Source organism: Pectinophora gossypiella, chromosome 28, assembly GCF_024362695.1.
Source record: "Pectinophora gossypiella chromosome 28, ilPecGoss1.1, whole genome shotgun sequence".
In the NCBI taxonomy this organism is placed as follows: domain Eukaryota; kingdom Metazoa; phylum Arthropoda; class Insecta; order Lepidoptera; family Gelechiidae; genus Pectinophora; species Pectinophora gossypiella.
This window is the reverse complement of record NC_065431.1, coordinates 1,435,054-1,461,905: the sequence shown is the minus strand read 5'-3', so window position 1 is coordinate 1,461,905 and position 26,852 is coordinate 1,435,054. Positions and strand designations below refer to the sequence as shown.

General features: G+C 42.4%; 2 protein-coding genes across 8 annotated transcripts in view; one reads left to right on the top strand and one right to left on the bottom strand.

Moving 5' to 3' along the window:
- The window catches only part of LOC126379251 (uncharacterized protein C1orf198 homolog), a 272,783-nt gene that overhangs the window by 195,334 nt on the left and 50,597 nt on the right, over positions 1-26,852 (top strand). The window contains exon 4 of one of the 3 annotated variants that reach the window (XM_050027949.1): positions 22,306-22,327. The exons of the other annotated variants lie outside the window; for them this stretch is intronic. The gene's annotated coding sequence lies outside the window, so the exon portion shown is untranslated. Of the gene's footprint in view, positions 1-22,305; positions 22,328-26,852 lie in introns of those variants that run through there. 3 annotated transcript variants of the gene reach the window in all.
- Positions 1-26,852, bottom strand: part of LOC126379101 (GTPase-activating protein CdGAPr) — a 77,106-nt gene that overhangs the window by 11,633 nt on the left and 38,621 nt on the right. For 4 of the 5 annotated variants that reach the window (XM_050027686.1, XM_050027685.1, XM_050027683.1 and 1 more), the window contains exons 2-18: positions 20,479-20,567; positions 19,380-19,459; positions 18,309-18,397; positions 17,104-17,251; positions 15,472-15,634; positions 13,915-14,096; positions 12,655-12,804; positions 8,656-8,782; positions 7,987-8,165; positions 6,995-7,193; positions 6,124-6,255; positions 4,965-5,115; positions 4,247-4,336; positions 3,968-4,071; positions 3,099-3,234; positions 819-879; positions 352-452 (exon numbers count right to left, since the gene is read on the bottom strand). In XM_050027686.1, the coding sequence (XP_049883643.1) occupies positions 352-452; positions 819-879; positions 3,099-3,234; positions 3,968-4,071; positions 4,247-4,336; positions 4,965-5,115; positions 6,124-6,255; positions 6,995-7,193; positions 7,987-8,165; positions 8,656-8,782; positions 12,655-12,804; positions 13,915-14,096; positions 15,472-15,634; positions 17,104-17,251; positions 18,309-18,397; positions 19,380-19,459; positions 20,479-20,546 (2,160 nt within the window). In that variant the 5' untranslated portion in view covers positions 20,547-20,567. The remainder of the gene's footprint in view (positions 1-351; positions 453-818; positions 880-3,098; positions 3,235-3,967; positions 4,072-4,246; positions 4,337-4,964; positions 5,116-6,123; positions 6,256-6,994; positions 7,194-7,986; positions 8,166-8,655; positions 8,783-12,654; positions 12,805-13,914; positions 14,097-15,471; positions 15,635-17,103; positions 17,252-18,308; positions 18,398-19,379; positions 19,460-20,478; positions 20,568-26,852) is intronic. The other variant, XM_050027684.1, reaches the window with a different exon arrangement.

Sequence of the window (26,852 nt, the reverse complement as noted above, 5' to 3'; positions counted from 1 at the left end):
AGGAATCACAATGTGATTTTTCTGATATGTCCCCACCGGGATTCGAACCCGGGCCTCAGGATCGTGAGCCCAACTCTCAACCACTGGACCATGGAGGTCGTGTTTAATTGAAGACGAAAAAGTCCTTTCCTACATGTATTATGTATTGTTTGTTTAGTGTGTGTGTGTGTGTGTGTGTGTGTGTGTGAAAGAGAGAGAGAGATAATCTCTCTCTCACAGAAAGATAATCTCTCTCTCACAGAAAGATAATCTCTCTCTCTCTCTCTCTCTGTGTGTGTGTGTGAGAGAGAGACTCTCTAGTGTGTGTGTGTGTGAGAGAGAGAGAGAGAGAAAGAGACTATGTGTGTTTACCTCAATGGGTGGCGGCGTGGCGGGCGGCGCTCGCTGCAGCTTGTTGCGAGAGAACAGCCCGCGCCAGCCCAGGGGCGAGCGCTTCAGACCACGCTTTGTACCTGTCATACACATAAAAAAAACATAATTGGGTCGTTCTTCTTTTTTATCGACAATGAAAAGACATTTTCGCGATATATCGGACTTAACATCTGTAAAATTATAACGGAAATAAATATTTTAAAACATATAAAGATGTGTCTGTAGAGGACTATTTAGTGGTTCTCTTCATTTTAGTAATATAAACTTTTCTTTCATTTATTTTATTAGGTACAAAATAATTGTTTCGTTAGCCCAACGCTTCTTTATTTTTTGTTTGTTTTCAGGGGCATTCCAAAATATATTATGACAGAGTGGTCTATTGGTCTATTATTTTGGGTCAACAGGGAAGAAAGGAATGATATCAACTGTTTTAAAAATGCACTCACCAGGTCCGGGCAGGTCCAACACAGTGTGGTATTGGGGCAGGTTGTTGGGTCCAGAGCCGACCTGTTGGCAGTAATTTCATGGATAACAGACATAATATCTCATCGTTTGTCTTTGTTTTTGGGTATAAATCATGACCCTTTTTATTACACCAAGGTACAATTACAACTTCCACCCATTATTATTCTGATCAAAATAAAGTGAAGCAATATAGGTAGCAACATAATTCTATACATAATGTGATCCAAATATCAAACAACAATTAGTTTTATATATGCTTCTGCCATTACATTACATTTTTGAATAATTATGCACCCCAGCAATGAGAAAACAGGTAATTATCACGTTAAAAGTGAACAACGCCATCTATCGTGTGTTTGGGGAACGTCGATTGGAAATTCCATCATTACATCCAAGTCTTAAAAGTAAAATTAGCTTTAAAACAAGCCATTAAGTAAGTTTTATTTATTCATTGGTGCTAATTCCTGTAAAGACCATCTAATTTTATTTTAAGTTATATCTGTCATTTTCTTATCCGCCGAAAAGGAAAGGGACGGGTAATCGACAAGCATAAAATTTATGGAACACACGTCAATTTTAAGCACAAATCTAAACCAACCGTCTAAAAATTTTACATCCGTCAATAACCCGACACAGTTAAGTAGACAGCACGTCAAACGGAATGCATACCAGCGACGTACCTTTTGATTCGCCCGGGTTATTCATTCATTTACTCATTCTTCCTAAAATTAAGAGCTGTGAATCATCCGTCCCTTTCCTTTTCGACGGATACGAAAATGACGGATATAACCTAAAATAAAATTAGGCGGTGTCTGCAGGAATCGGGGCCATTTTGCATATATATATTTTTGATAGGAATATATATCTATAATAATCTATGTAAGTATCATAGTATGTTTTCTTTATTGTATATAAGTAGTTACGTAATTGAGTTTGGTGTGTCCGTGGCTCACGTTCGATAGGTCTCCCATAATACCAGCGCCGCGGCCCGTGCTAAGCACGTGTCACGGCATTATGCTGAGGGAGATCCTTTTTTTTATTTTGGGCGCCTCCATTGTGTATTTAATGGTGCTAATTCCTGTAAATACCATCTAATTTTATTTTAAGTTATATCTGTCATTTTCTTATCCGCCGAAAAGAAAAGGGACGGGTAATCGACAAGCATAAAATTTATGGAACACACGTCAATTTTAAGCACAAATCTAAACCAACCGTCTAAAAATTTTACATCAGTCAATAACTCGACACATTCATTTACTCATTCTTCCTAAAATTAAGAGCTGTGAATCATCCGTCAACAACATACCTACAATCGATCGATTTTGGGGGAAGAAATCGAGATTTTGTCAAAGATCGCATCAGAATGTAATTCCTTTCCTTTTCGACGGATATGAAAATGACGGATATAACTTAAAATAAAATTAGGCGGTGTCTGCAGGAATCGGGGCCAATGTCTGTATTATTTGTCTTTTTGTCTTTGTTTTTTTTTCTATTTTTTTTTATTTCTGTAATGTAAGTTTGTAAATGTGGCGTCCAATATGGAAATAAATATTTTCTTTCTTTCTTTCTTTCCATTCAGTGGTTAGTTGTGTAGTTTCTTTAAAGATAAATTATGAAATTCTGATTACTAAATAAAGACAGATCTAAAGGTGACAAAAACCGTTCTCTTTTTTCTATTTAACTTCATCATCACCAGCCCATTAACGTACCCACTGCTGGGGCACGGGCCTTCCCTATGGATGTATAGGGAGATTGGGCCTTAAACCACCACGCGGGCAGTGCGGATTGGTGGTTATTAACGACTGCTAACGCAGCCGGGACCAACTCGAGATGATTTTTTTTTTCTTTCTTTTTTTTTGTGGTCATCCATCCTATGACCGGCCTTTGCGAAAATTGCTTAACTTCAACAATCGCAGACCGAGCGCGTTTACCGCTGCGCCGCCGAGATCCTCATTTAACTTATTTTTTAATTTTAATCAAGAAATCCGTAATAGTTCGACATTTTGTCACGTTTTTCTATGACGTCACAGATTGATTTTTCATACAAATTCCATGGTAATTTTGTGTTTTCACGTTAAGTAAAAAGTAACTGATTTGGCTATTTGGAAACTAGTCTATTACTTGGGCGCAAATTACGTCACGACGCGCGTGTACGATAACGTCAATGTGTAGTGTCTGTGTGAAACGACGTTGTTTGTATGAAGTGTCCGGTGTGCGGTTGTGGTTAGAGCCTTGTGCGTATGGTGTGTGGGGCCACGTACCTCGATGTACTTGGGCTTGAGGTCCCCCTGCGGCCGCAGCTGCGTGCCGGCGGCGGCCGCGATGGCGCCCGAGGGCGGCGGCAGGCGCGGGCTCACGCACGACTCCGGCTTGCCGCGCCGGCGGGCCTCCTCCAGGCTGGCAAACGTGACGGCACAAATACTATATTGCACACGCTGGAAATACGTTTCGTTAGCCCAACGCTTCTTTATTTTTTGTTTGTTTTCAGGGGCATTCTAAAATATACTATGACAGAGTGGTCTATTGGTCTATTATTTTGGGTCAACAGGGAAGAAAGGAATGATATCAAATGTTTTAAAAATGCACTCACCAGGTCCGGGCAGGTAAATACGCGATAGCCCGCGAACGCCGTGTGTGCGGGTGGGTGTGTACGACTAACAGCTAATTTATTTGAATTTACACCAATATTTTCACTTCAAATACACACTTTACATGCTAAAGTTTACACAAATACGTGTATTTTAATCGACTAATAACTATGATTAAAATAAAAATAGGAAATTAAACCTAAGATACCCGTCTTGATATTTACGTGGGTGGGTATGTGTATGGGAGTGTGGGTGGGTGTGTGGGTGGGTCTGCGTGTGGGATTGTTTATGTGTGTGTGGGTTGGGGGCGGGGGTGGGTAGTGGGTGGGAGTGTGTATGTGTGGGTGGGTATGCGTGTGGAAGTGTGCATGTGTGTAGGTGGGTATGTGTGTGGGAGTGTGTATATGTGTGGGTGGGTATGTTTGTGAGAGTGTGTATGTATGGGTTAGTTTGTGTGTGGGTGAGTCTGCGTGTGGGAGTGTGTATGTGTGTTTCTGTGTGTGGGAGTGTGTATGTGTATGGATATATGTGAGTGGTGTTACCTGAGCAGCTTGGTGGGCGGGTGTAGCGGCAGGCTCTTGGGGCGGCGGCACGAGTCTCGGCCGCGCGTCTCCACGCCGCCCTCCACACACGCAGCCTCCTCCTGCTGGGTACAAAATACTTATACTCAATAGCCATTTACTACACACACATATCTTCAGAGGAAACCAGGCAAGCGCCTTTTTGAAAAAATACATTCTGATGCGATCTTCTTTGACAAAATCTCGATTTCTTCCCCCAAAATCGATCGATTGTAGGTATGTATGTGTAGTGTAACCTACCTGTTCGAGTGAATCCGGTCCAGAGTCCGCGCCCTGCTCCTGCGCAAACAACTCTTCAGCGAAACAGATGAGGAACTCTGTCACCACCGCCTGCGAAATATGAATTTATCTTTTAAACATTTCTTCTGAATTCCCACACTAGTGTTTAGAACAGGAAAATGGTTTGAAAAGGTCACGTTGAAGCAAATCATCTTGAAAAAGTGTGGGATTCGTGTATGAGATTTATGTGTGGGATTTGTGTGTAAGATATATATGTGGGATTCATGTGTAGGACTTTTGTGTGGGATTTGTGAGGGATGTATGTGTGGAATTGACGTGTGAGATTTGTGTGTGGGATTCGTGTGTGGGATTTATGTGTGGGATTGATGTGTGGGATTTGTGTGTGGGATTGATGTGTGGGATTTGTGTGTGGGATTCGTGTGTGGGATTTATGTGTGGGATTGATGTGTGGGATTTGTGTGTGATATTGATAATTAAAACACATAATAACGGGTTCTTACCGCGTTTAAAATAGGGATATGAGACTCCCGATATTTCGACACCGTGCCATGATCACGGGATGACACTTGCAACAGTGTCGACGGGATGGGGCGTTATTATGTGTTTTACTTATGATAATAACCGCGTAAACTTAAAACAATGTGGGATTGATGTGTGGGATTTGTGTGTGGGTTTTAAGTGTGGGAATTGTGTGTAAGTGTGGGACTTGCACACACACCTGTACGGCTACTCCCTGCAAGGCGTGTTGCGGTCTTGGTGAGCGTAGCAAGTTGGGTGCCCACACTATGGCCATGTTCCTGGCGGTCATGCCGGTCACTGACCCCAGCAGCGACACCCGCCGCAGGTGCCGCATCAGGTACGCCAGGGTTCTGTTGAGAGGTGGATTAGAATTTATTTATAGAACGATAACTCTCCGTTGAAGCCGTGGTAGCTCAGTCGGTCAATTGTTATTATTTTATCGATTTTATTCTATGACATTGTTTTTCTGTATTGTTTTGTAATGAATGACTTTTTGATTTGGAAAGAATAATTGTTATATTCGTTAATTTATTTTAGTTTAATAATTTAATATTTTCATAACTAAAAATGTTGACCTAATGCTAAATGCTGACCATCTGCAAACTGTACCTACCATTTTTAAGGCGAATAAATGAATTATGAATTAGGGAAGAACGCTTGACCCTCACTGTGAGGTCCCGAGTACGAATCCCAGCACGGTCCTAAACCAATAAGAAATTGTTTTCGAATTCAGGTTTGGATCTTAAATGATTATCACGTGCTCAGCGGTTAAGGAAAACATCGTGACGAAACGCACATTCCCGACAAAATGCACATTTCGGAGGTATGTGACCTAACCTGTATTGAACAGGTTTTCACTTCGCGGGTTGGAAGGTCAGACAAGCAGTCGCCTCTGTAAAAAACCGGACCTGTCAAATTTTCAAATTAAGTAAGCGGACACTGTGAGAAACGGGATAACTGTCCCAAGTGCGGCGGACCCTACTGGTTGGCCAGCTAGTTCCGCCCGCATCCAACAGATGGCGCCACCATTGAATAATGCAGTCCTGAAACGCGCTATTGAAGTTTACACAGCGAAACGCATATATACAACTTCCAACATGACTCAAGTGGATCGTCAACCTCTAGCCACACTACCAACTTCTGGCTTTTCTTCTTATCGTGTGGGTTGTGAGGTGGATTACCAACCTCATCAACCCTGGTGTCAGGGTCATTATTGAGCCGCCAAAGGCCCCCGACATGACTCATGTAACGACTACATACTTAGATCAGTTAGTAGTTTCCTACTCAAACTAGGGATCACAAAGTGATTTTTGTGATACGTTCCCACCGGGAATCGAACCGGGGACCTCTGTACGTACCTGTAGTGCGGCGGCGGCAGCTTGACAACGGTGTCCCTCACGGCCCGCAGCCGCGCCGCCTCGTCGGGCGCCTGCACGGCCGACACGAAGCTCTCGTACAGCTGGTACGTGCACAGCGGGTTGGGCAGCTCTCTGGACACGGAACATTTCAATAACAATATATGGCTAGAGTGAGAGGTATTTGCTAGGTAAGCGTGATCCACATGAGGTGAGATTGAGATTTTATTATTATTTTTCTGTTTCTTTTACATTTTTGTTAATAATGGTGATTTTGTGTATTTTTTTTACAATACAATACAATACAAATACACTTTATTGCACCAAACTAAACATAAATAATTACAAAAAGTCTGTTAATTCCCTTAATTTTTTTTTTGTGGTCAAACGCAAGACTATATTATTTAAAAAAAGTATATATATTTTTAAAATATAAAATATTATATACTTCTAACAACTAAACCCCCCCCCCACACACATGGGACTTAACATTTCTGGCCACGAGTGGATGTTTAAACTATACATTGGTATGTTATGTTGTAGCATTACTTCTAAACCCCCCCAAACACACACATAGGATTTAACATTTCTGGCGACGAATAGATGTTTAAACGGCATATAAGGCCCCCACCTTATATGCCGAATGACGTACTAGTACCTTCTGAATGACGTTTATTACTCCGAGTGATGCACTTACAACCCCCTCCCCGAGAGACGCACAAGTACCTCAAGTGACACACTACAAAAGCCCGCGAGTACCTCCCGAGTGATTCCACAACTCCCCCCCAGTGACTCTTTAGTACCCCCCCCCCCCCCCCCGAGTGACTAATTACACCCCTCCCTACACTAAAACCACAGCAAATAGCCCGCTCACCTGAAGTACATCTTGAGCAAGCTAGCGACGGCGTGCGGGTCCCGCGCCACAGGCGGCGCGGCGAGGTCGGGGGCGGCGCCCGCGTCGAAGGCGGCGCGCAGCCGCTGCGTCAGCCCCGACCCGCCCGACAGCCGGTACACGCCGTCCACGGCGCCGCGGGCCTCGATGCAGCTCGCGCATTCCACCAGCACCAGAGGAACTGCGTGGGAAACGAGAGTTACAAAAATCCGTTGAACATTGTCATTATATGATTAACATAACATAAACTGCCTATATACGTCCCACGGCTGGGCACAGGCCCCTCAATCAACCGGACGGGGTATGGAGCATACTCCACCACGCTGCTCCACTGCGGGTTGGTGGAGGTGTTTTTACGGCTAATAGCCGGGACCAACGGCTTAACGTGCCCTCCGAAGCACGGATTCATCTTACTTTTTCGGACAATCAGGTGATTCAAGCCTGAAAAGTCCTTACCAAACAAAGGACAGTCTCACAAAGTGATTTCGACCATGTCCCCATCGGGAATCGAACCCGGACCTCCAGATCGTGAGCCTAACGCTCTAACCACTAGACCACGGAGGCTGTTATATATAAGTTATATATTATTTTGCATTACATGATTATGTAACGCGAAATAAACTAGTTTAATGAGCAAAATAAATTTGAATTTGTGTAGTATCTGAGATATCGCAGGAAAACATATATGCATACTTGTACAGTACAATAAAGTGTTTTATTATCATTATTCAATTGTCACACGAGTTTGGATGCTTATCTAAAAAGCAACATATAAGCACAGGTACACACTGGTGGAGTTGAGAACCTCCTTTTTTAAAGTCAGTTATAGATGTAAATATTTGTAAGCTTTGAATTTTAATCTCACAACCGCATATTTATGCCTAGAGTGACGCACCACACCCCCTAAGTAACAAACTACCCCCCCCCCCAGTGACCCACTCCCCCCAAGTGACACACAACACCCCCCGACTGACCGTCATGGCCGCAGTTGAGCAGGTGCTCTCCCAGGTCGCAGCCGAACACTCGCTCCTTCAGGATCCCCTGCTGCTTAAGGCTCCGCCGCGAAGGTCGAGACAGGATGAAGCTGCGGAACAGGGATATCAGCTTGCCGTGCTTGCGGAGAACCGGCTTGATTGGAGCTACTGCCACTGAGCTGTTAAAGAAACAATGATATGTAAAAAAAGCTTATTACAAGATTAATGACTATCTAAATGATAAAAATGTCTGGTATTGATGTGATTTTTTTTTTAATTAATATGGGTTTGCTCTTGACTTCGTTCTTGCACGAGGAGAAGAAGAGATCGACGGTGGAACGAGCTTACCCAGAAAGTGCCTATTCTGACTGATGCAGTTTCTTGTCGTTTCTTGTCCTCAGCCATAACACCTTGCGAAATGACGTAAATTAAAAAATGTTACATTGACCTTCAACAAGTTTATCCATGATAATTACGTTGAAGAAATTATTCTTTGATTTGTAAAGAATAATTTTTATGTTTAATAATTTAATATCTTCTTGTCATTATTATTTGCATGTTATATTTTTCATAACTAAATATGTTGACCTAATGCTAAATGCTGACCATGTGCAAACTGTACCCACCATTTTTAAGGTGAATAAATGAATTATGAATTATAAATCATACCCGACTATCGGCGGTGGCTGTGTCATGTGCCTGGGCACCTTGTCTCCTATGACAGCGACGCAGTGGTGGGGGAAGAACCCCACTCGGAACCCACGCTTGCCGCGCCACCAGAGGGACTCGTTGGGCCCTGTGGGTGATACAACACGTTACAAAGAAGGTTTTTCTTGCAGCTTCCAGGTTGAGAAGCTGCGGTAGTTTGGCTGATGAGACGTTCAGAAATATACAAATATAACAACACATAAACAGCCTATACAGGGTGTTAGTGACATCGTAACGAATACTTAGGGGGATGATTCAGGCCATGATTCTGAGTTGATATTAATTGGAATTTCCTGTCAAAAATTCATTTTATTGTGTTTTTTTTATTTATTTTCCGATCCATACTTTTGCGACGGAAAATTCCACTCGATATTAACTCAGAGTCATGGTCTGAATCATCCCCCTCAGTATTCGTTACGATGCATGTCACTAACACGATTATTATTATTATTGACGGTGACTGCCGTAGCCAGTATGAAGCGAGCGCCGCGCCGAGCGGCTCATGGCAGAACGAGATAGTCGCACTTTCTTTCGCGCATGTTGAACGCTGAGAGGCTGAGATTTGCACAAATAGCAACGTTGTACATTCACTCACACTACACAGTTACACGTCTCCATAATTTATCTATTATAATGTATTCTTTTCGTTAGTAGTTTTGTTATTATAAGTAAGTTTTATTTATTCATTTTGCATATATATCTTTAATAGGAATATATATCTATAATATCAAGTATAAGTAATGCATTATAATCTATATAAGTATCATAGTATGTTTTCTTTATTGTATATAAGTAGGTACGTAATTGAGTTTGGTGTGTCCGTGGCTCACGTTCGATAGGTCTCCCATAATACCAGCGCCGCGGCCCGTGCTAAGCACGTGTCACGGCATTATGCTGAGGGAGATCCTTTTTTTATTTTGGGCGCCTCCATTGTGTATTTAATGTCTGTATTATTTGTCTTTGTTTTTTTTCTATTTTTTTTGTTATTTCTGTATTGTAAGTTTGTAAATGTGGCGTCCAATATGGAAATAAATATTTTCTTTCTTTCTTTCTTTCTTTCTTTCTTTCTTTATTATGATAACACCCTTTAAACAAGAATTTGGGACTTAACTTGTTTTAAACTTGTGCCTAAAATTGACGTGTGTTCCATAAATTTTATGCCTGTCGATGACCCGTTTTTTTTTTTCGGCGGATAACAAAATGACAGGTATAACTTAATATAAAATTAGATGGCGTCTGCAGGAATTAGCACCACTATTGATTTTCACTATGGCTCACGTCCTTATATCAACAGGAAAATTGTTATGTGAACACAATATTATTTATTACTAGCGACCCGCCCCGGCTTCGCTCGGGTGCAATGCTGAGGAAAAAATGAAATTATTTACGACATCACATTAAAAACCTCAAAAATAACAGTATTTCTCCACTATTTAATGGATGTTATTATACATATATACCTTGCTCTTGAATCACTCTATCTATTAAAAAAAACCGCATCAAAATCCGTTGCGTAGTTTTAAAGATTTAAGCGTACATAGGGATATAGGGACAGAAAAAGCGACTTTGTTTAATACTATGTAGTGATTCAACTATAGTTATAGTTTATTGCTTCATGTACATAATTATACAGGATGTTATAATAATTTATGATTAATAAATCATAAAAAAGGTAAGTACATGACTCTGGTAGGGTGTTGCAAAATTTGAGCGGACTGCGCGATGGTCAAAATAAATAAAAACATTAAGTATAGATATAAATTATACGTAATGTATACGTTTTTACAATAAGATTCCGATTGACATTCAGAATTTGCCTTTCAACTGTTTTAAGACAGTAGTTAAACAAAAACTTTACAAAAAAGGTTATTATAAAGTTAGTGATTATTTAGAAAATATTAATGCATGGGATTAACTGTCTTAACTCAATTGTATACCAATATTTTATATTTATTTTTATTTTTTTAAAGAACGTCTAGGGCCCTGTGCCGAGGTTTTTCTTGCAGCTTCTTTTCCCCGGCTATACAGGTTGTGAGAAGCTGCAGTAGTTTTAGGCGGATGAGACGTTCGTTATGTAAAAATTGACGATTCAAAGTGTAACTATGTTACCTACTGAATAAAGATATTTTTGAATTTGAATTAAATAATGGTATTGGATCATGCGATATATCATATTTGTCATTTTATTATTAGAATTATATTTGATCATGCTGTAAATGTCATCTTATTAGTAAAATTATATTTTATTTTTAGTATTATATTTGTTATTGGTGCTAATTCCTGCAGACGCCATCTAATTTTATTTTAAGTTATACCTGTCATTTTCTTATCCGTTGAAAAAGAAAGGGACGGGTAATCGACAGGCAATTTTAAGCAGAAATCTAAAACAACCGTCTAAATATTTTACATCGGCCAATAACCCGACAGAATTAAGTAGACAGCACGTCAAACGGAATGCATACCAGCGAGATGCCTATTTTATTTTATCCCGCTATATTACATAATATTAAATATCTCCTATACTTAAAGGTTGCCTGGAAGAGATTGCTACTCAGCAATAAGGCCGCCTATTGTACTCATTCTATTTCTCTTTTGTTTTGTATTTTGTTTTTTCCCGTTTGTGCAATAAAGTATTTGATATGTTATGTTATTCGCACGGGTTATTCGTTCATTTTAAAATTAACCTGTTGACAATCATCCGTCCCTTTCCTTTTCGGCGGATACTTAAAATAAAATTAGGAGGTGTCTGCAGGAATCGGGGTCATTGTCTCGTATTTGTCATTTTATTTGTAAACTAGATTAACAATAGTGTAATACAGCACTGTAGGCTCTGCACGGTATCCGCGCCACGGCGCAAATTATACCGAGGCCTTCGACCAATAGCCGTTTGACGACCATCCACGTAGATAGCATTCGTATCGTTTATTGGTTGAAGCGCTCAATATAATTCGCGCCGCGCGCGGCGCGGTTGTCATGCAGACCGAGCTGCAATGCATATGTGAATGTCTATATTTAGATCTGTGACCACAGAGAAGGAAAACAAGCATTGCAATCAAAGGCACCTGCTATAAACCAATACTATTATAAATACATCAACATAGCTGATTAAGACTGGCATTTTATAACTTTACAATGAAAAAAATGAAAAAGAAAAATATTTTTATTACCAGTAAACAATACAATGAGGCACATAATATAGGATGGGTACTTATATTAAAAATATATCTGTGATCAAAACATGAATTTAATTTCACGGCCTCGATTCCTGCAGACACCTCCTAATTTTAATCTAAGTCATACCTGCCATTTTCTTATCCACCGAAAAGGAAAGGGACGGATGATTGACAGCTCTTAATTTTAGGAAGAATGAGTAAATGAATGAATAACCCGAGCGAATCAAAAAGGTATCTCGCTGGTATGCAAATCGTTTGACGTGTGCTGTCAATTCTCACTCACTTAATACTCGTACAACTAACTTCTTCTGGTTTGTGCTCTTACACAACACTCCCTCATTCACCACACACTCACAAATTCACACACTTACCCACTCATTCGCATACTTAGCCACACACATTTACCCACTCACTCACACATTTACCCACCTACACACTTTCTCTCACACACTTACCCACTCATTCACACACTTACCCACCTACACACTTTCTCTCACACATTTACCCACTCATTCACACGCTTTCAACCACATATTTACCCACTCACCCACACACTCACACACTTACCCCCTTTTTTCACACATTTACCCACTCACTCACACACTTACCCAGTCACTCACACACTTACCCAGTCACTCACACACTTACCCACTCACTCACACATTTACCCAGTCACTCACACACTTACCCACTCATCCACACACTAACCCACTCACACACACCCATTTTCACTCACTCATACTCGTCGACCACGTTCACCACTAGACCGGACAATCGTTGCACTCACCAGGCATATCTATGATGGAGATCATGTCCCCCACTTCGAAGCTGATCTCGTCCCGTGCTTGCGACACGTATTTCCTGACGGAGTACGCCGCAGCCACTGCTGGCGTGTTGATCGAGCTGGAGTCCTCGTTGGCCACCAGAAGTTTGTGCCCTGTAACAATGATAAAAAAATGATTTGAATTTGGGCGGAAGGCAAGAGGGAAACCACTGCCCTATTTTTCCCTAAAAAAAGTAGCATGGAGAGTATTTTTAAATGCTACACCGACAAGAGCGTGGCTCTTAAATTGATGATGATGATGATGAATGAAAATGATTATGATTATAATATATAACATCATAACAACAACATAAGACATAATATAACCTCACCACTCCCCGTTTGAGGAGCAAACCGATGAACAGGACCGATGATCAACCCTGGTGTCAGGATTACTATTGAGCCGCCAAAGGCCCCTGACATGTACCATGTAACGACTAAAGTATTCACATCAGTAACCAGGACCAACGGCTTAACATGCCTTCCGAAGCACGGATCGTCTTACTTTCGGACAATCAGGAGATCAGCCTATAATGTCCTAGCCAAACTAGGGATCACAAAGTGATTTTTGTGATTGTCCCCATGTATTCGAACCCGGGACCTCCGGATCGCGTCAACTCGTGATCGGGTGCTGCGTATGTGGACAGGCCTGCTTCTATCAGGGAGCTCATAAAACACTGTTTCTGTGATAAAGTCACATAAACTCTTTATTTTTCATTTTCCTTCCACCGATTGTAATTGGAATACCATTGTATTTAAGTTTATAAATTATGTAATACAAATTGGATTTAAAAAAAAAGAAAAGAAAGGAAAACATGAAACAGTAGGACTAGGGCCCTGTGCTGGGAGGTTTTCTGGCCACGTCTTTCCCTCAGCGTTACAGATTCCGATGTGGTAGTAGTTTTACAGCTAGTTACATAATATGTAATTTAATTTTTGACGTTCAAAAAGCGCAAACTTTGTAAGCCAATTTTGAAAAATAAATATTTTTGATTTTGATTTTGTGAGCCCAACGCTGATGCGGGCAGCGCAGGACCGATCGTCGTGGAGATCCTTGGGGGAGGCCTATGCCCAGCAGTGGGCGTCGTACGGCTGATGATGATGATGATGAGCCCAACGCTCAACCACTGGACCACGGAGGCCGTATCTATATATGACTATATCCCAATGGGGGTAGTCAGAGGTACATCCTTCGCAGGAAAACACAAGTCTATAACAAGTTACCTTTATTGTCCATTTGCAGCCAGTTCAACACCGGCCCGCAGTTGATGGAGTCGTCAGCGATGATGGACAAGTGGTGCACGTAGTCAGATATCAGCTGCTGGTACTCGTCACCCTGGCTGGGCAAGCGGCGCACTTCTTCCGTCAAGTTGGGAAGACCGGACACTTTTCTGTCGTATATGCATCTGTTGAGGAAGGCCTTTGTTAGTCTTCTTCTATAGTGTTGCTGTGAGGTGGATTACCAACCACATCAACCCTGGTGGCAGGGTTACCATTGAGCCGCCAAAGGCCCCTGACATAGTTCATGTAACGACTACCTACATACATCAGTGAGTATTAATCGGAACCAACGGCTTAACGTGCCTTCCGACTTGCGGACAATCAGGTGATCAGCCTGTAATGTCCTATAACCAAAGTGATTTTCGTGATGTGTCCCCACATGGATTTGAACCCGGGACCTCCGGATCGTGATACCAACGCTCAATCCACTGGACCACAGAGGCCGTCTTTGTTAGTGTTGGGTGGGGATTTAAGATGGAATTCTATTGGAGCAGAATCGGTGCAATGATAGTCTACTTGTGTGTCTAGCGTAACGTGTCAAAACGTGTCAAGTCTACACGCATGCGGAATGCATGTCTAGTCTACATTATGCCGAGTTGGGTAGCGTGTGTTGAGTCAAATGCGTGTCTAGTGTGGCATGTCTAGTGTAGCTTATCTAGTGTGGCAAATCTAGTATGTATCGTATCTAGTTTGGCATATCTAGTGTGAAATATCTAGTGTGGAATATCTAGTGTGGAATATCTAGTGTAGAATATCTAGTGTGGCATATCTATTGTGGAATATCTAGTGTGGTATATCTAGTGTGGAATATCTAGTGTGGAATATCTAGTGTGGCATATCTAGTGTGGAATATCTAGTGTGGAATATCTAGTGTGGAATATCTAGTGTAGAATATCTAGTGTGGCATATCTATTGTGGAATATCTAGTGTGGCATATCTAGTGTGGAATATCTAGTGTGGAATATCTAGTGTGGAATATCTAGTGTAGAATATCTAGTGTGGCATATCTATTGTGGAATATCTAGTGTGGTATATCTAGTGTGGAATATCTAGTGTGGAATATCTAGTGTGGCATATCTAGTGTGAAATATCTAGTGTGGAATATCTAGTGTGGAATATCTAGTGTAGAATATCTAGTGTGGCATATCTATTGTGGAATATCTAGTGTGGTATATCTAGTGTGGAATATCTAGTGTGGAATATCTAGTGTGGCATATCTAGTGTGGAATATCTAGTGTGGAATATCTAAAGTGGCATATCTAGTGTGGAATATCTATTGTGGAATATCTAGTGTGGCATATCTAGTGTGGAATATCTAGTGTGGAATATCTAAAGTGGCATATCTAGTGTGGAATATCTAGTGTGGCATATCTAGTGTGGAATATCTAGTGTGGAATATCTAATGTGGCATATCTAGTGTGGCATATCTAGTGTGGCATATCTAGTATAGCATGACTAGTGTGGCGTGTCTATTATGACATGTCTAGTGTCACATATCACCTGTGCAGCATATCGTCGAGTTGCAGCAAGTTGTCCCTGTTCCTGGTGAGAGTCCACTCTCTGACGTCACTCGCCTCCGTCCAGCTGCAGGTCAGCGTGCGCGCGTCGACAGACTCATCGCACGACGAGTTCACGTGTGACCGCACCTTTAGGCATATCCATCCTGGGAATGAAAGGGGAAACTGTTAGACGGTTTTGCGAGTACTGATAAAAAAAATCTATCTATCTGAATAAATAATTCTCTTGTGGCATATTTTTGGTGAGGTTGGACAGACCCAAAACGTGCTCATTGTCACCAAGAATCACACCCCGAACAGTCCATACAAAAATCTCGTTCTTAAGATAATACAAGATCAACACAAGTAGGTAATTTAAAGTTAAGTAAACCTACCTGTGTTATATTATTATTGCGTATACATAACATCAGCCTATATACGTCCCACTGCTGGGCACAGGCCTCCCCTCAATCAACCGGAGGGAGTATGGAGCGTACTCCACCACACTGCTCCACTGCGGGTTGGTGGAGGTGTTTTTACGGCTAATGGCCGGGACCAACGGCTTAACATGCCCTCCGAAGGACGGAATCATCTTAATTTTTCGGACAATCAGGTGATTCAAGCCTGAAAAGACCTTACCAAACAAAGGACAGTCTCACAATGTGATTTCGACAATGTCCCCATCGGAAATCGGACCCGGACCTCCAGATCGTAAGCCTAACGGTGTAACCACAGAGGCTGTTATTATTGCGTATGGCAGACAAAAATAAAATATCCTGCGTGGATCAAATATCCAGCTTAAGCTCCCCTAACCAAGTCTCTGCCTCATCCGTCACACAATGCAGCTCGGCTATGCCACCTGGGAACCAGTGCAGAGGGCACTCGTTCACTATGTGAGATAGGGTTTGATCCATGGGTGACCACATTCACAGTATGGCGACTCCTTTAAGCTCCATTTATGTAAGTGATGGTTCGACTTTCCATGGTTGGTCCTACACCGGTTCAGTCCGGTTCAGATTTTTTTTAGAGAGAAGAGTCCCTGGCTTTGACTCCATACGAAGCGGCTGAGCTAGGTTTGCCCCACACCCCCTCAGTCTTACTTTAGTCTTCAATCGTCACACATACAGATACGCGTGTTTACGTCAATGTGTAGTGTCTGTGTGAAACGAGGTGTTTTGTATGAAGTGTCCGCCAGCGGCGTAGCGTGGGTGTCGACCGCCCGGGACGGAAGACAATTTTGCCGCCCTTTTATTTAGATATTTCAATTTACAAATTACCACTGATTTTTTTGTTTTAAATTGAATGACGTTTATGTTCGTTATGCGCGTTTTTTAAAATATGCAAAATTAAATGTATATTTTTCAATCTTTCTGAGAGATTTTCTTAATATTTTTTTCCGTAAGAACCTTGTACAGATTATTAGTAAACTACAAAAAAAAATCAGCCTAATCGGTCAAGCCGTTTTTATGTTATGTCGTGACAACGGAAAACGGGTTTCATTTTTATATATATTATATATAAATTGTGAAATTTTGCCGCCCCCTAAAAAGTGCCGCCCGGGGCGGGCCGCCCCTGCCACCCGCACTACGCTACGCCGCTGGTGTCTGCTGTGTGCTGTAGGGCCTGAATACTACACCTTCGTGGTGTGTCCAGTCTGCGCTCATCTCCTCGCTGGGCACCGGTATGGTCTCAATGCTCAGTCCTCCGAGCGACACGCGCTCGTAGTGGAAGTGAGCGCACTCCTCCAGCTTGGGGAACCGGCATGACGCCGCTACTGGAGCAGGCTGGAACGAGACAAATATACAGGGTGTTAGTGACATCGTAACGAATACTGAGGGGGATGATTCGGATCAGGATTCCGAGTTGATATCAAGTGGAATTTTCCGTCCCAAGAGTATAAAATTGAAAATAATTAAAAAAATATAAACAGAATCGTGAATTTTGCGCTGGAGAATTCCACTTGATATCAACTCAGAATCATGGTCTGAATCATCTTCCTCAGTATTCGTTACGGTGTCACTAACACCCCGTCTAAGTTCATACAAGTAGATAGGGCATTAGTGACATCGTAACAGATACTGAGGAGGATGATACAGACCTGAGTTGATATCAAGTGGATTTTCCTGTCGGAAAACTCATGAAAATGTTAAGTATTGTTTTAAATTATTTTCAATTCTATTTGGGATTTTTTGGTAATGTATCACCTGGAAACTGACAGAGGGCAGCAGTAACTGTCAGTACTATTCAGAGGTGGAGGACAGGAGTCCTAGTACGGCTTTGAAATAGACTACTCTGAGCGCTATTCCACTCGCGTCAGATAGAGTACTGCGAGGCGGAAGGCAAGAGGGAAACCACTGCCCTATTTTTCCCTAAAAAGTAGCATGGAGGATGCTACACCAACAAAAGCGTGGCTCTTTAATTAGTGTGTGTGTGTGTGTGTGTGTGTGTGTGTGTGTGTGTGTGTGTGTGTGTGTGTGTGTGTGTGTGTGTGTGTGTGTGTGTGTGTGTGTGTGTGTGTGTGTGTGTGTGTGTGTGTGAGGTTATTATAAAGTGATTATTTAGAAGATATGAATGGGATTAACTGTCTGAGAACTGATATTAGGCAGCTAAATTACTCAATTGTATACCAATAAGTATTTTATGTTTATTTTTTTTTTAAAGAACGTCTAGGGCCCTGTGCCGAGGTTTTTCTTGCAGGGTTTCCCCGGCTGTACAGGTTGTGAGAAGCTGCAGTAGTTTTAGGCGGATGAGACGTTCGTTATGTAAAAACTGACGATTCAAAGTGTAACTATGTTACCTACTGAATAAAGATATTTTTGAATTTGAATTTGTGCGTATTACCGTCTGTTGCAGATCGAAGGTGAAGTTTGATGAGGAGGACATGTTCTGTGACTGTGGCGTTACCGACAACGCTGTCAGCGATATAGACCCTGAAAAAACAAAGTACACTATTAATAACGACATCCGTGGTCCAGTGGTTGAGCGTTGGGCTCACGATCCGGAGGTCCCGGGTTCGAATCCCGGTGGGGACATATAAAAATCACTTCGTGATACCTAGCTTGGATAGGACATTACAGGCTGATCACCTGATTGTCCAAAAAGTAAGATGATCCGTGCTTCGGAAGGCACGCTAGGCCGTTGGTCCCGGTTACTACTTACTGATGGTGAATTGCGAACCTCACCAACCCTGGTGTCAGGGTTACTATTAAACCGCCAAAGACCCCTGACATGGCTCATGTAACAACTACTAACTTACATCAGTAAGTAATAACCGGGACCAACTGCTTAACGTGCCTTCCGAAGCACGGATCATTATACTTCCGGACAATCAGGTGATCAGCCTGTAATGTCCTAATTAAACGGCGACACGGCTCGGCGACCATATCCCAATTGGGGTAGTCAGAGGTACATCTATCGCAAGATGAACTAAGTACCCACACCTCACCGAGCTTTCTGTTAGACCAACGTGATAGGTGAGCCGTATCGCCGTCTACAATGGTCGAACCAACTGTGTTAGTGAAAACTGCTGGGGCACGGGCCTTCCCTATGGATGGATAGAGAGATCGGGCCTTAAACCATAAACCGGGCCCAGTGCGGATTGATGATTATTAGCGACTGCTAATGGAGCCGGGACCAACGGCTTAACGTGCCTTCCGAAGCACGGAGGAGCTCGAGATGAAAACTTTTTTGTTGTGGTCACCCATCCTATGACCGGCCTTTGCGAAAGTTGCTTAACTTCAACAATCGCAGACCGAGCGCGTTTACCGCTGCGCCACCGAGCTCCTCTCGGAAACTGCACTTAAGATGAATTAATAACTCATTGGTGCAAGTCCGGAGCGGTTCGAACTGGCGTTCCCCGTTTGTCAAAAAAAAATGTATTTTTTTTCGTGTTCTAGGTATATCTTTCATTACCTGGTGTTTCCTTCTGTGTTTCCGCTTCATTATTCTTCTCTCTGGTGGAGCTGCGCGACTCTGAACTGAATCGTACCGATCTGAAAGTAGAAAATGAGTATTAGTGTTAGTGACACCATCATCATCATCATCGTGAGGTTGGTAATCCACCTCACAACCCACACGATCTTCTTGTCGTTTCGATGGCATTCAGATTTCTTCAGCCCAGTATTCCGCCACTCGGACAGCATCCTCGGTGGCATTCATCAGCACCTCTCGCGTGCAGGAACCTATCAGGGCACGCGGGGCAAGTAGTCAGATGAGCTATAGTCTGACTCACACGATAGAAGGAGTAGATAGATAGACAGATAGATAAAATACTTTATTGAGCACAATGGACACAAAATACGGAGATAAGGACAACATATACTGAAAAGCACAACAGGCGGCCCTATTGCTCATGCAGCAATTTCTTCCAGGCAACCTTTGGGTACAGGAAAATTGAGATTGAAATTGAGATTGAAGAAATTGAGAATTTTGGAGTAGTAGTAAAGAAGGGTTGTAGCTTGTTTTTGAGTTGACTTATTGTAGATTTGTCGCAAATGGCATTAACTACTTCTGGACAAATGGGTTCTCACCCGGTACAAAATTTAAGACAACAGGCATGAGGGTGCCCAGTTGGGCGCGAACCTCGGCTCAGGGCGTCGTTAACCATGCTTGCCCTCCGTGATAGAATGTTTCTTTTCACTTTTTTTTCCTTGTTTTATTTTGTTGTTATTTAGTAATTGACCACTTTTTAGCATTTAACTGCAACCAACCTCACGATACAAAATTTCCTAACCACGCCGTGTATACACGTTTTGGGTTTCAATCTAGTTATTACCCACATCTGTAACCTTTTATTTTCGCATGCCATGATTGTTACCTGTTGTGTGTACCTTTTAAATAAATAAATTAAAATAAAACTGGGAACAGGGGTGGACAAAGAAGAGAGAAGATTGTATCATTGTTGGTTGACCCAAACAAATTTAAAAAATAGAAATATGTATTTCACCATAGATGTTAATTTGTCTAGAGTCCCTAGGGACGAAATAGAATTCTTTCGGTGTTCTCCACTTACCTATGTGCGGGGTGCTGGGCTGTGGTGGGCTCGGCGAACGCACGCGCAGCCAGCGACTGGCACGACATCACGGACCCACGTGGCGAACCCTGAGGGAGAATGGCCACTAATTAAAAAGAAAACATGATACTAATCCTCCGTGGTCTAGTGGTTAGAGCTTTAGGCTCACGATCTGCAGGTCCGGGTTCGATTCCTGATGGGGACATTGTCGAAATCACTTTGTGATTGTCATTTGTTTGGTAAGGACTTTTCAGGCTTGAATCACCTGATTGTCCGAAAAAGTAAGATGATTTCGTGCTACGGAGGACAGGTTAAGCCGTTGGTCCCGGCTATTAGCCGTAAAAACACATCCACCAACCCGCATTGGAGCAGCGTGGTGGAGTATGCAACGTACCCCTCCGGTTGATTGAGGAGAGGCCTGTGCCCAGCAGTGGGACGTATATAGGCTGTTTATGTTATGTATGATACTAATTACCCCCTCCTCGGCCTCCGTGGTCCACTGGCTGAGCGTTGGGCTCACGATCTGGAGGTCCCGGGTTCGAATCCCGGTGGGGACAAATCCCTAGTTTGGTTAGGAAATTACCGGCTGATCACCTGATTGTCCGAAAGTAAGATGAACCTCGGAAGGCACGTTAAGCCGTTGGTCCCGATTACTTACTGATGTAACTACGTTGTCGTTACGTGAGTCATGTCAGGGGCCTATGGCGGCTCAATAATAACCCTGACACCAGGGTTGATGGGGGTTGGTAATCCACCTCACAATCCACACGACAGAAGAAGAACAGGTAGCTTTTTCATACAAATTCCATAGTGATTTCGTGTTTTGACGTTTAGTAAAAAGTAACTGATTTGACTAGTTGGAAACAAGCTTGTTACGTTGAATGACTCTGATTCGAGAGTACTCCAAATATCCTAACGCATTAGTGCGTTATCTTAAAGTGTTTCAGATAAACGCGCACAAATGAAGTGCCTAACTCACGAACGACGTTTTTGGAAGTTATCTCAAGTGGCATAAGCATATCTACAGTTGTACTACTGTTGACATTAGCATTATATATAGGGTGTTAGTTTACATCCCGCTTAGGGACGGTACTAAAAGGTATCGGCGTCTAAAGGACTGACATTAGCATTATATCATCATCATCATCATCACCAGCCCATTAACGTCCCCACTGCAGGGGCACGGGCCTTCCCTATGGATGGATAGGGAGATCGGGCCTTAAACCACCACGCGGGCCCAGTGCGGATTGGTGGTTATTAACGACTGCTAATGCAACCGGGACCAACGGCTTAACGTGCCTTCCGAAGCACGGAGGAGCTCGAGATGAAAACTTTTTTTTTGTGGTTACCCATCCTATGACCGGCCTTTGCGAAAGTTGCTTTACTTCAACAATCGCAGACCGAGCGCATTTACCGCTGCGCCACCGAGCTCCTAACATTATATAGGGTGTTAGTTTACATCCCGCTTAGGGACGGTACTAAAAAGCATCGGCGTCCGAAGGACGTAATATACGATCCCTACGACCCGATTACTCTAGCCATAGAAGCAGCCAATCAGCTCGCGACACCAAACACTTCAGGACCCCGATACCGACCCCGCTGGCGTGGATACGATTTCCCTCATTCAGCGTTTATCGATTAATTCTTTCAAATATGTTTCCTCTCAGACGACGCCCTGAGCCGTGGTTCGCGCCCACCTGGGCACCCTCAGGCCTGTTGTCTTAAACGTTGTACCGGGTGAGACCCTTCAGCGCCCCCCATTTGTCCGGCCAAGTAGTTAATGCCATCTGCGGCAAGTCATAAGTCACGTCAAAAAAAAGGTGTTAGTGACATCGTAACGAAAACTTTGACGGATGATCCTTAAAGTTTTCGTTAGAGTCACTAACACCCTGTATACGGTACAGCACGAGTTTATCTACTAATTAAGTAATCTTTTTATATGCAAGTATATAAAAAGCCGTTGGTCCCGGTTACTACTTACTGATGTAAGTACGTAGTCGTTACATGAATCCCGTCAGGGGCCTTTGGCGGCTCAGTAATTAGTTAATTACCCTGACACCTCGGGGAGCTCGGTGGCGCAGCGGTGAACGCGCTCGGTCTGCGATCGTTGAAGTTAAGCAACTTTCGCAAAGGCCGCTCATAGGATGGGTGACCACAAAAAAAAAAAGTTTTCATCTCGAGCTCCTCCGTGCTTCGGAAGGCACGTTAAGCCGTTGGTCCCGGCTGCATTAGCAGTCGTTAATAACCATCAATCCGCACTGGGCCCCCGTGATGGTTTAAGGCCCGTTCTCCCTACGCGTATCCATCCATAGGGAAGGCCCGTGCCCCTGCAGTGGGGACGTTAATGTGTTGATGATGATGACCCTGACACCAGGGTTGATGAGGTTGATAATCCACCTCACAACCCACACGAGAGAAGAATAAATGCAAGAATGCGCCCTACAACGTCATCTCGTGTTCATCATAATGCATTGCCACTGCGCATCTACGGTGCATGTTTTGCATTCATAATATGTTTACTTGTACGTGTTAAGTGTGTCAGCTCTCTCTCTCTCTATGTAAGAGCTGCGCTCTTGTCGGTGGAGTAACCGCCATTCCTCTCTTCTTCCCGCCAAAACCTTCACCTCCCGATACGACACGACCTGCACCTTCTCTTTTATTTGTTTCATAAATGTTATCCTAGGTCTACCCCTTCCTCTCTTCCCTTCAATTTTTCCTTCAGTGTGTCAGCTACACTCATGAAATAAAATGAACATAACATAACATAAACTGCCTCTATACGTCTCACTGCTGGGCACAGGCCTCCCCTCAATCAACCGGAGGGGGTATGGAGCATACTCCACCACGCTGCTCCACTGCGGGTTAGTGGAGGTGTTTTTGCGGCTAATAGCCGGGACCAACGGCTTAACGTGCCCTCCGAAGCACGGAATCATCTTACTTTTTCGGACAATCAGGTGATTCAAGCCTGAAAAGTCCTTACCAAACAAAGGACAGTCTCACAAAATGATTTCGACAATGTCCCCATCGGGAATCGTACCCGGACCTCCAGATCGTGAGCCTAACGCTCTAACTACTAGACCACGGAGGCTGTTGAAATAAAATGAAAATTGTAGTAATTGTGGTCATACATAGTGAAGGAAGTAAATATTATGGTTCAGCACATTCAGTCGCATTCTGACATACAATAGGTAATTATTATATTGGCCCCGAAGTAGACACCTTTTCGATTCGCCCGGGTTATTCATTAATTCACTCATTCTTCTTAAAATTAAGAGCTGTCAATCATCCGTCCCTTTCTTTTTCAACGGACGAGAAAATTGTCGCCGGAACGAATATAGCGCGGGTCCTAACACCTTAAACTACTTGACCAGTCTGGTGGGCCAGTCCGGAGGCCCCGGGTTCGAATCCCGGTGGGGACATATCACGAAAATCACTTTGTGATCCCTAGTTTGGTTAGGACATTACAGGCTGATCACTTGATTGTCCGAAAGTCGGAAGGCACGTTAAGCCGTTGGTCCCGGTTACTACTTACTGATGTAAGTAAGTAGTCGTTACATGAGCCATGTCAGGGGCCTTTGGCGGCTCAATCGTAACCCTGACACCAGGGTTGATGAGGTTGGTATTCCACCTCACAACCCACACGATTAGAAGTCTGGTAGGTAGCCCACAATACTCAGTACTACGCACTTAGCTAATCATTGACTGCATCAGTCGATGTGCTAATGAATTGATCCTTGCATGCCACAATGTATGCAGTGCCTTGGACTATATTTACGTCTGCACGTCTGTCTGTCATAGTAATTGTCTGTAAGGGTCGGCGTAGGCGCAGCATGCTTTAAGATTATACAGGGTGTTTTTTTGCCCAGCAGTGGGATCGAATAGGCTAGATAAGATTTCCATGGAAATAGTGGGATACACCGAGCTTGCCCATCTGTGTAGGGGCTTCTTTCCGTGTTTATTTTATTATCTACATTATTACCTTGTTACTAACATAGCATGTAAGTATCTATGGACTGTAGTCTGAAAATAAATGTTTTTTTTTTTCTTTTTTTATTTTAGATTTGCCGCAGATGGCATTAACTACTTGGCCGGATATTTTTTTACAATAACATTCCCATTCACATTTAGAATTTACCTTTGAACAGTTTTAAGACAGTGATTTAAAAGAAACTTTGTAAAAAAGATTATTATAAGATTAGTGAACACGTCGGTTCAGAGTAGATCGTACTAAACCTTTTCTAATGACATCTCCGATGTCGAAACTAAAGGGGCTGATGAACTTGATGAATGCTCAAGATTTTAATGAGCATTTGTGCGAATGTTACAACACGAGAAAAGTACGAGAACATTTTAGCATTCCATCGAGCGTTCTTGCTCATGAAAATATGTACACTATTTCTATTAAAGTAATTTGGTATTATATTATAATGTATGTACACCATTAACACATGTTTATGGAACATGATGTTCGTGCGTCACCCAATAGGGTCCACATAATACCAGCGTCGTGGTTCACGCCGCGACTTGTGCTGAGTGAGGCCCTTTTATCTCAGGACGTCCACCACCACCTTATGATCATTTCGACAAACATCCGTCTTGCTTTTTTGTAATTGTTTTAGTGGAAATTTTATATGATGTTGTTGTCTTTTTTTTTCTTTTTTGGGTGTGGTGTCCTTTTATAATGAACTATTTCTATTCTATTCTAAAACGTTCATAGCTATGTTTGGCTCTATGCTTAACTCGCCTTGTTCAGTTCGAAAAATATAAAAACGGCGAATGCTCGATGTTCTGTTACAAGTCAACAAGGCACGATCATATCGGATAACGGCCTCCGTGGTCCAGTGGTTGAGCGTTGGACTCACGATCCGGGGGTCCCGGGTTCGAATCCCGGTGGGGACACAAAAATCACTTTGTGATCCATAGTTTGGTTAGGACATGACAGGCTGATCACCTGATTGTCCAAAAAGATGATCCGTGCTTCGGAAGGCACGTTAAGCCGTTGGTCCCGGTTACTACTTACTAATGTAAGTAAGTAGTCGTTACATGAGCCATGTCAGGGGCCTTTGGCGGCTCAATAGTTACCCTGACACCAGGGGGTTCTCTATTTTTACTCATAAAATTTTATGTAATAATTTATCATGGCATACTGTTACTTGTCCTATTATTAGTTACGCAATACGCATAGTATTAATTTGTCATAACTTTTTTAGCATAATTTTGAAACTCATAACTACTATAAGCATAATAATTAATGACAATAATGATATATAAGCATAAAAACTATACTCCGACTAAGAAAAGTTTTGGCACAACTTTGAACATGTTCGAAACTTACTTTTTCCTTGGCTGCATTTGGTTCACAATTGTGACTTTTATATTTTTTGACACTATTTCATGCTGTTGGTCATCATTCAGTATACTTTTCGTGTGTAAGACAAACATGCTGGCGGCGTAGGGGTGGCCCAAGGGCCACCCCCGCCGCACCCTAACCTACTGTTATGCCTTGTAAAAAATATCACAAAACACATTCTAAAAAACAATGATGGAGACCTATTTATATGCGAATCAAATTTATACCAAAAAATATTAGTCCAAAAATAAGTTATACCGAACAAACTAGTATTCCTAGATATTATTATGGGAAAGTACTATTATGCTAAAAAACGTTATGCAAAAAGGATTATGACAATTAAAATTATGACAAAAACATTTATGCATTTTAAAAGAATACCACACCAGGGTTGGTGAGGTTGGTAATTTACCTCACAACCCATACCATAGAAGAATAAGAAGAAGACACGATTCTAAAGTATTGGTAAACTGGAATATAGTTTGTCTATGTTATACTGTATTTCAATAAGTAGGTCACAAAGTTCATATTTCATAATGTATTGGGTGCGGCTGTGTGGTAGCGGCGTGATAGGAGACGCGGGTAGCGATTCAATCCACCTTATTAGTAGAGCATCGAGAACCGTTCACTTTTTACGAATCGATTTCCACTGAACCGATTTTTTTTTCCAGTACGGTCACGAGCATTAATATGTATACACTTTGGTACCATGGCACATTAACTTTGGGCCCTAGAAGTTCTTTAAAAAAATAAACATAAAATATTTTTATACAATTGAATAATCCACTCTGAACCGGCGTGCGTGTATGAAACGATTGATGAATGTGGAGGAAGCAAAAGAAGTGTGTCAGGATCGAAGCAAATGGAATTCTATAGTCTCCGCTTACCCCGGTGGGAAATAGGCGTGAGTTTATGTATGTATGTATGTACAATTGAGTAATTTAGCTGCCTAATATCACTGTCACTGTCGTCCTGTGGTACGTCGGCTTGCTTCTCAATCGTAGGACGCCAGATCGAACCCCGG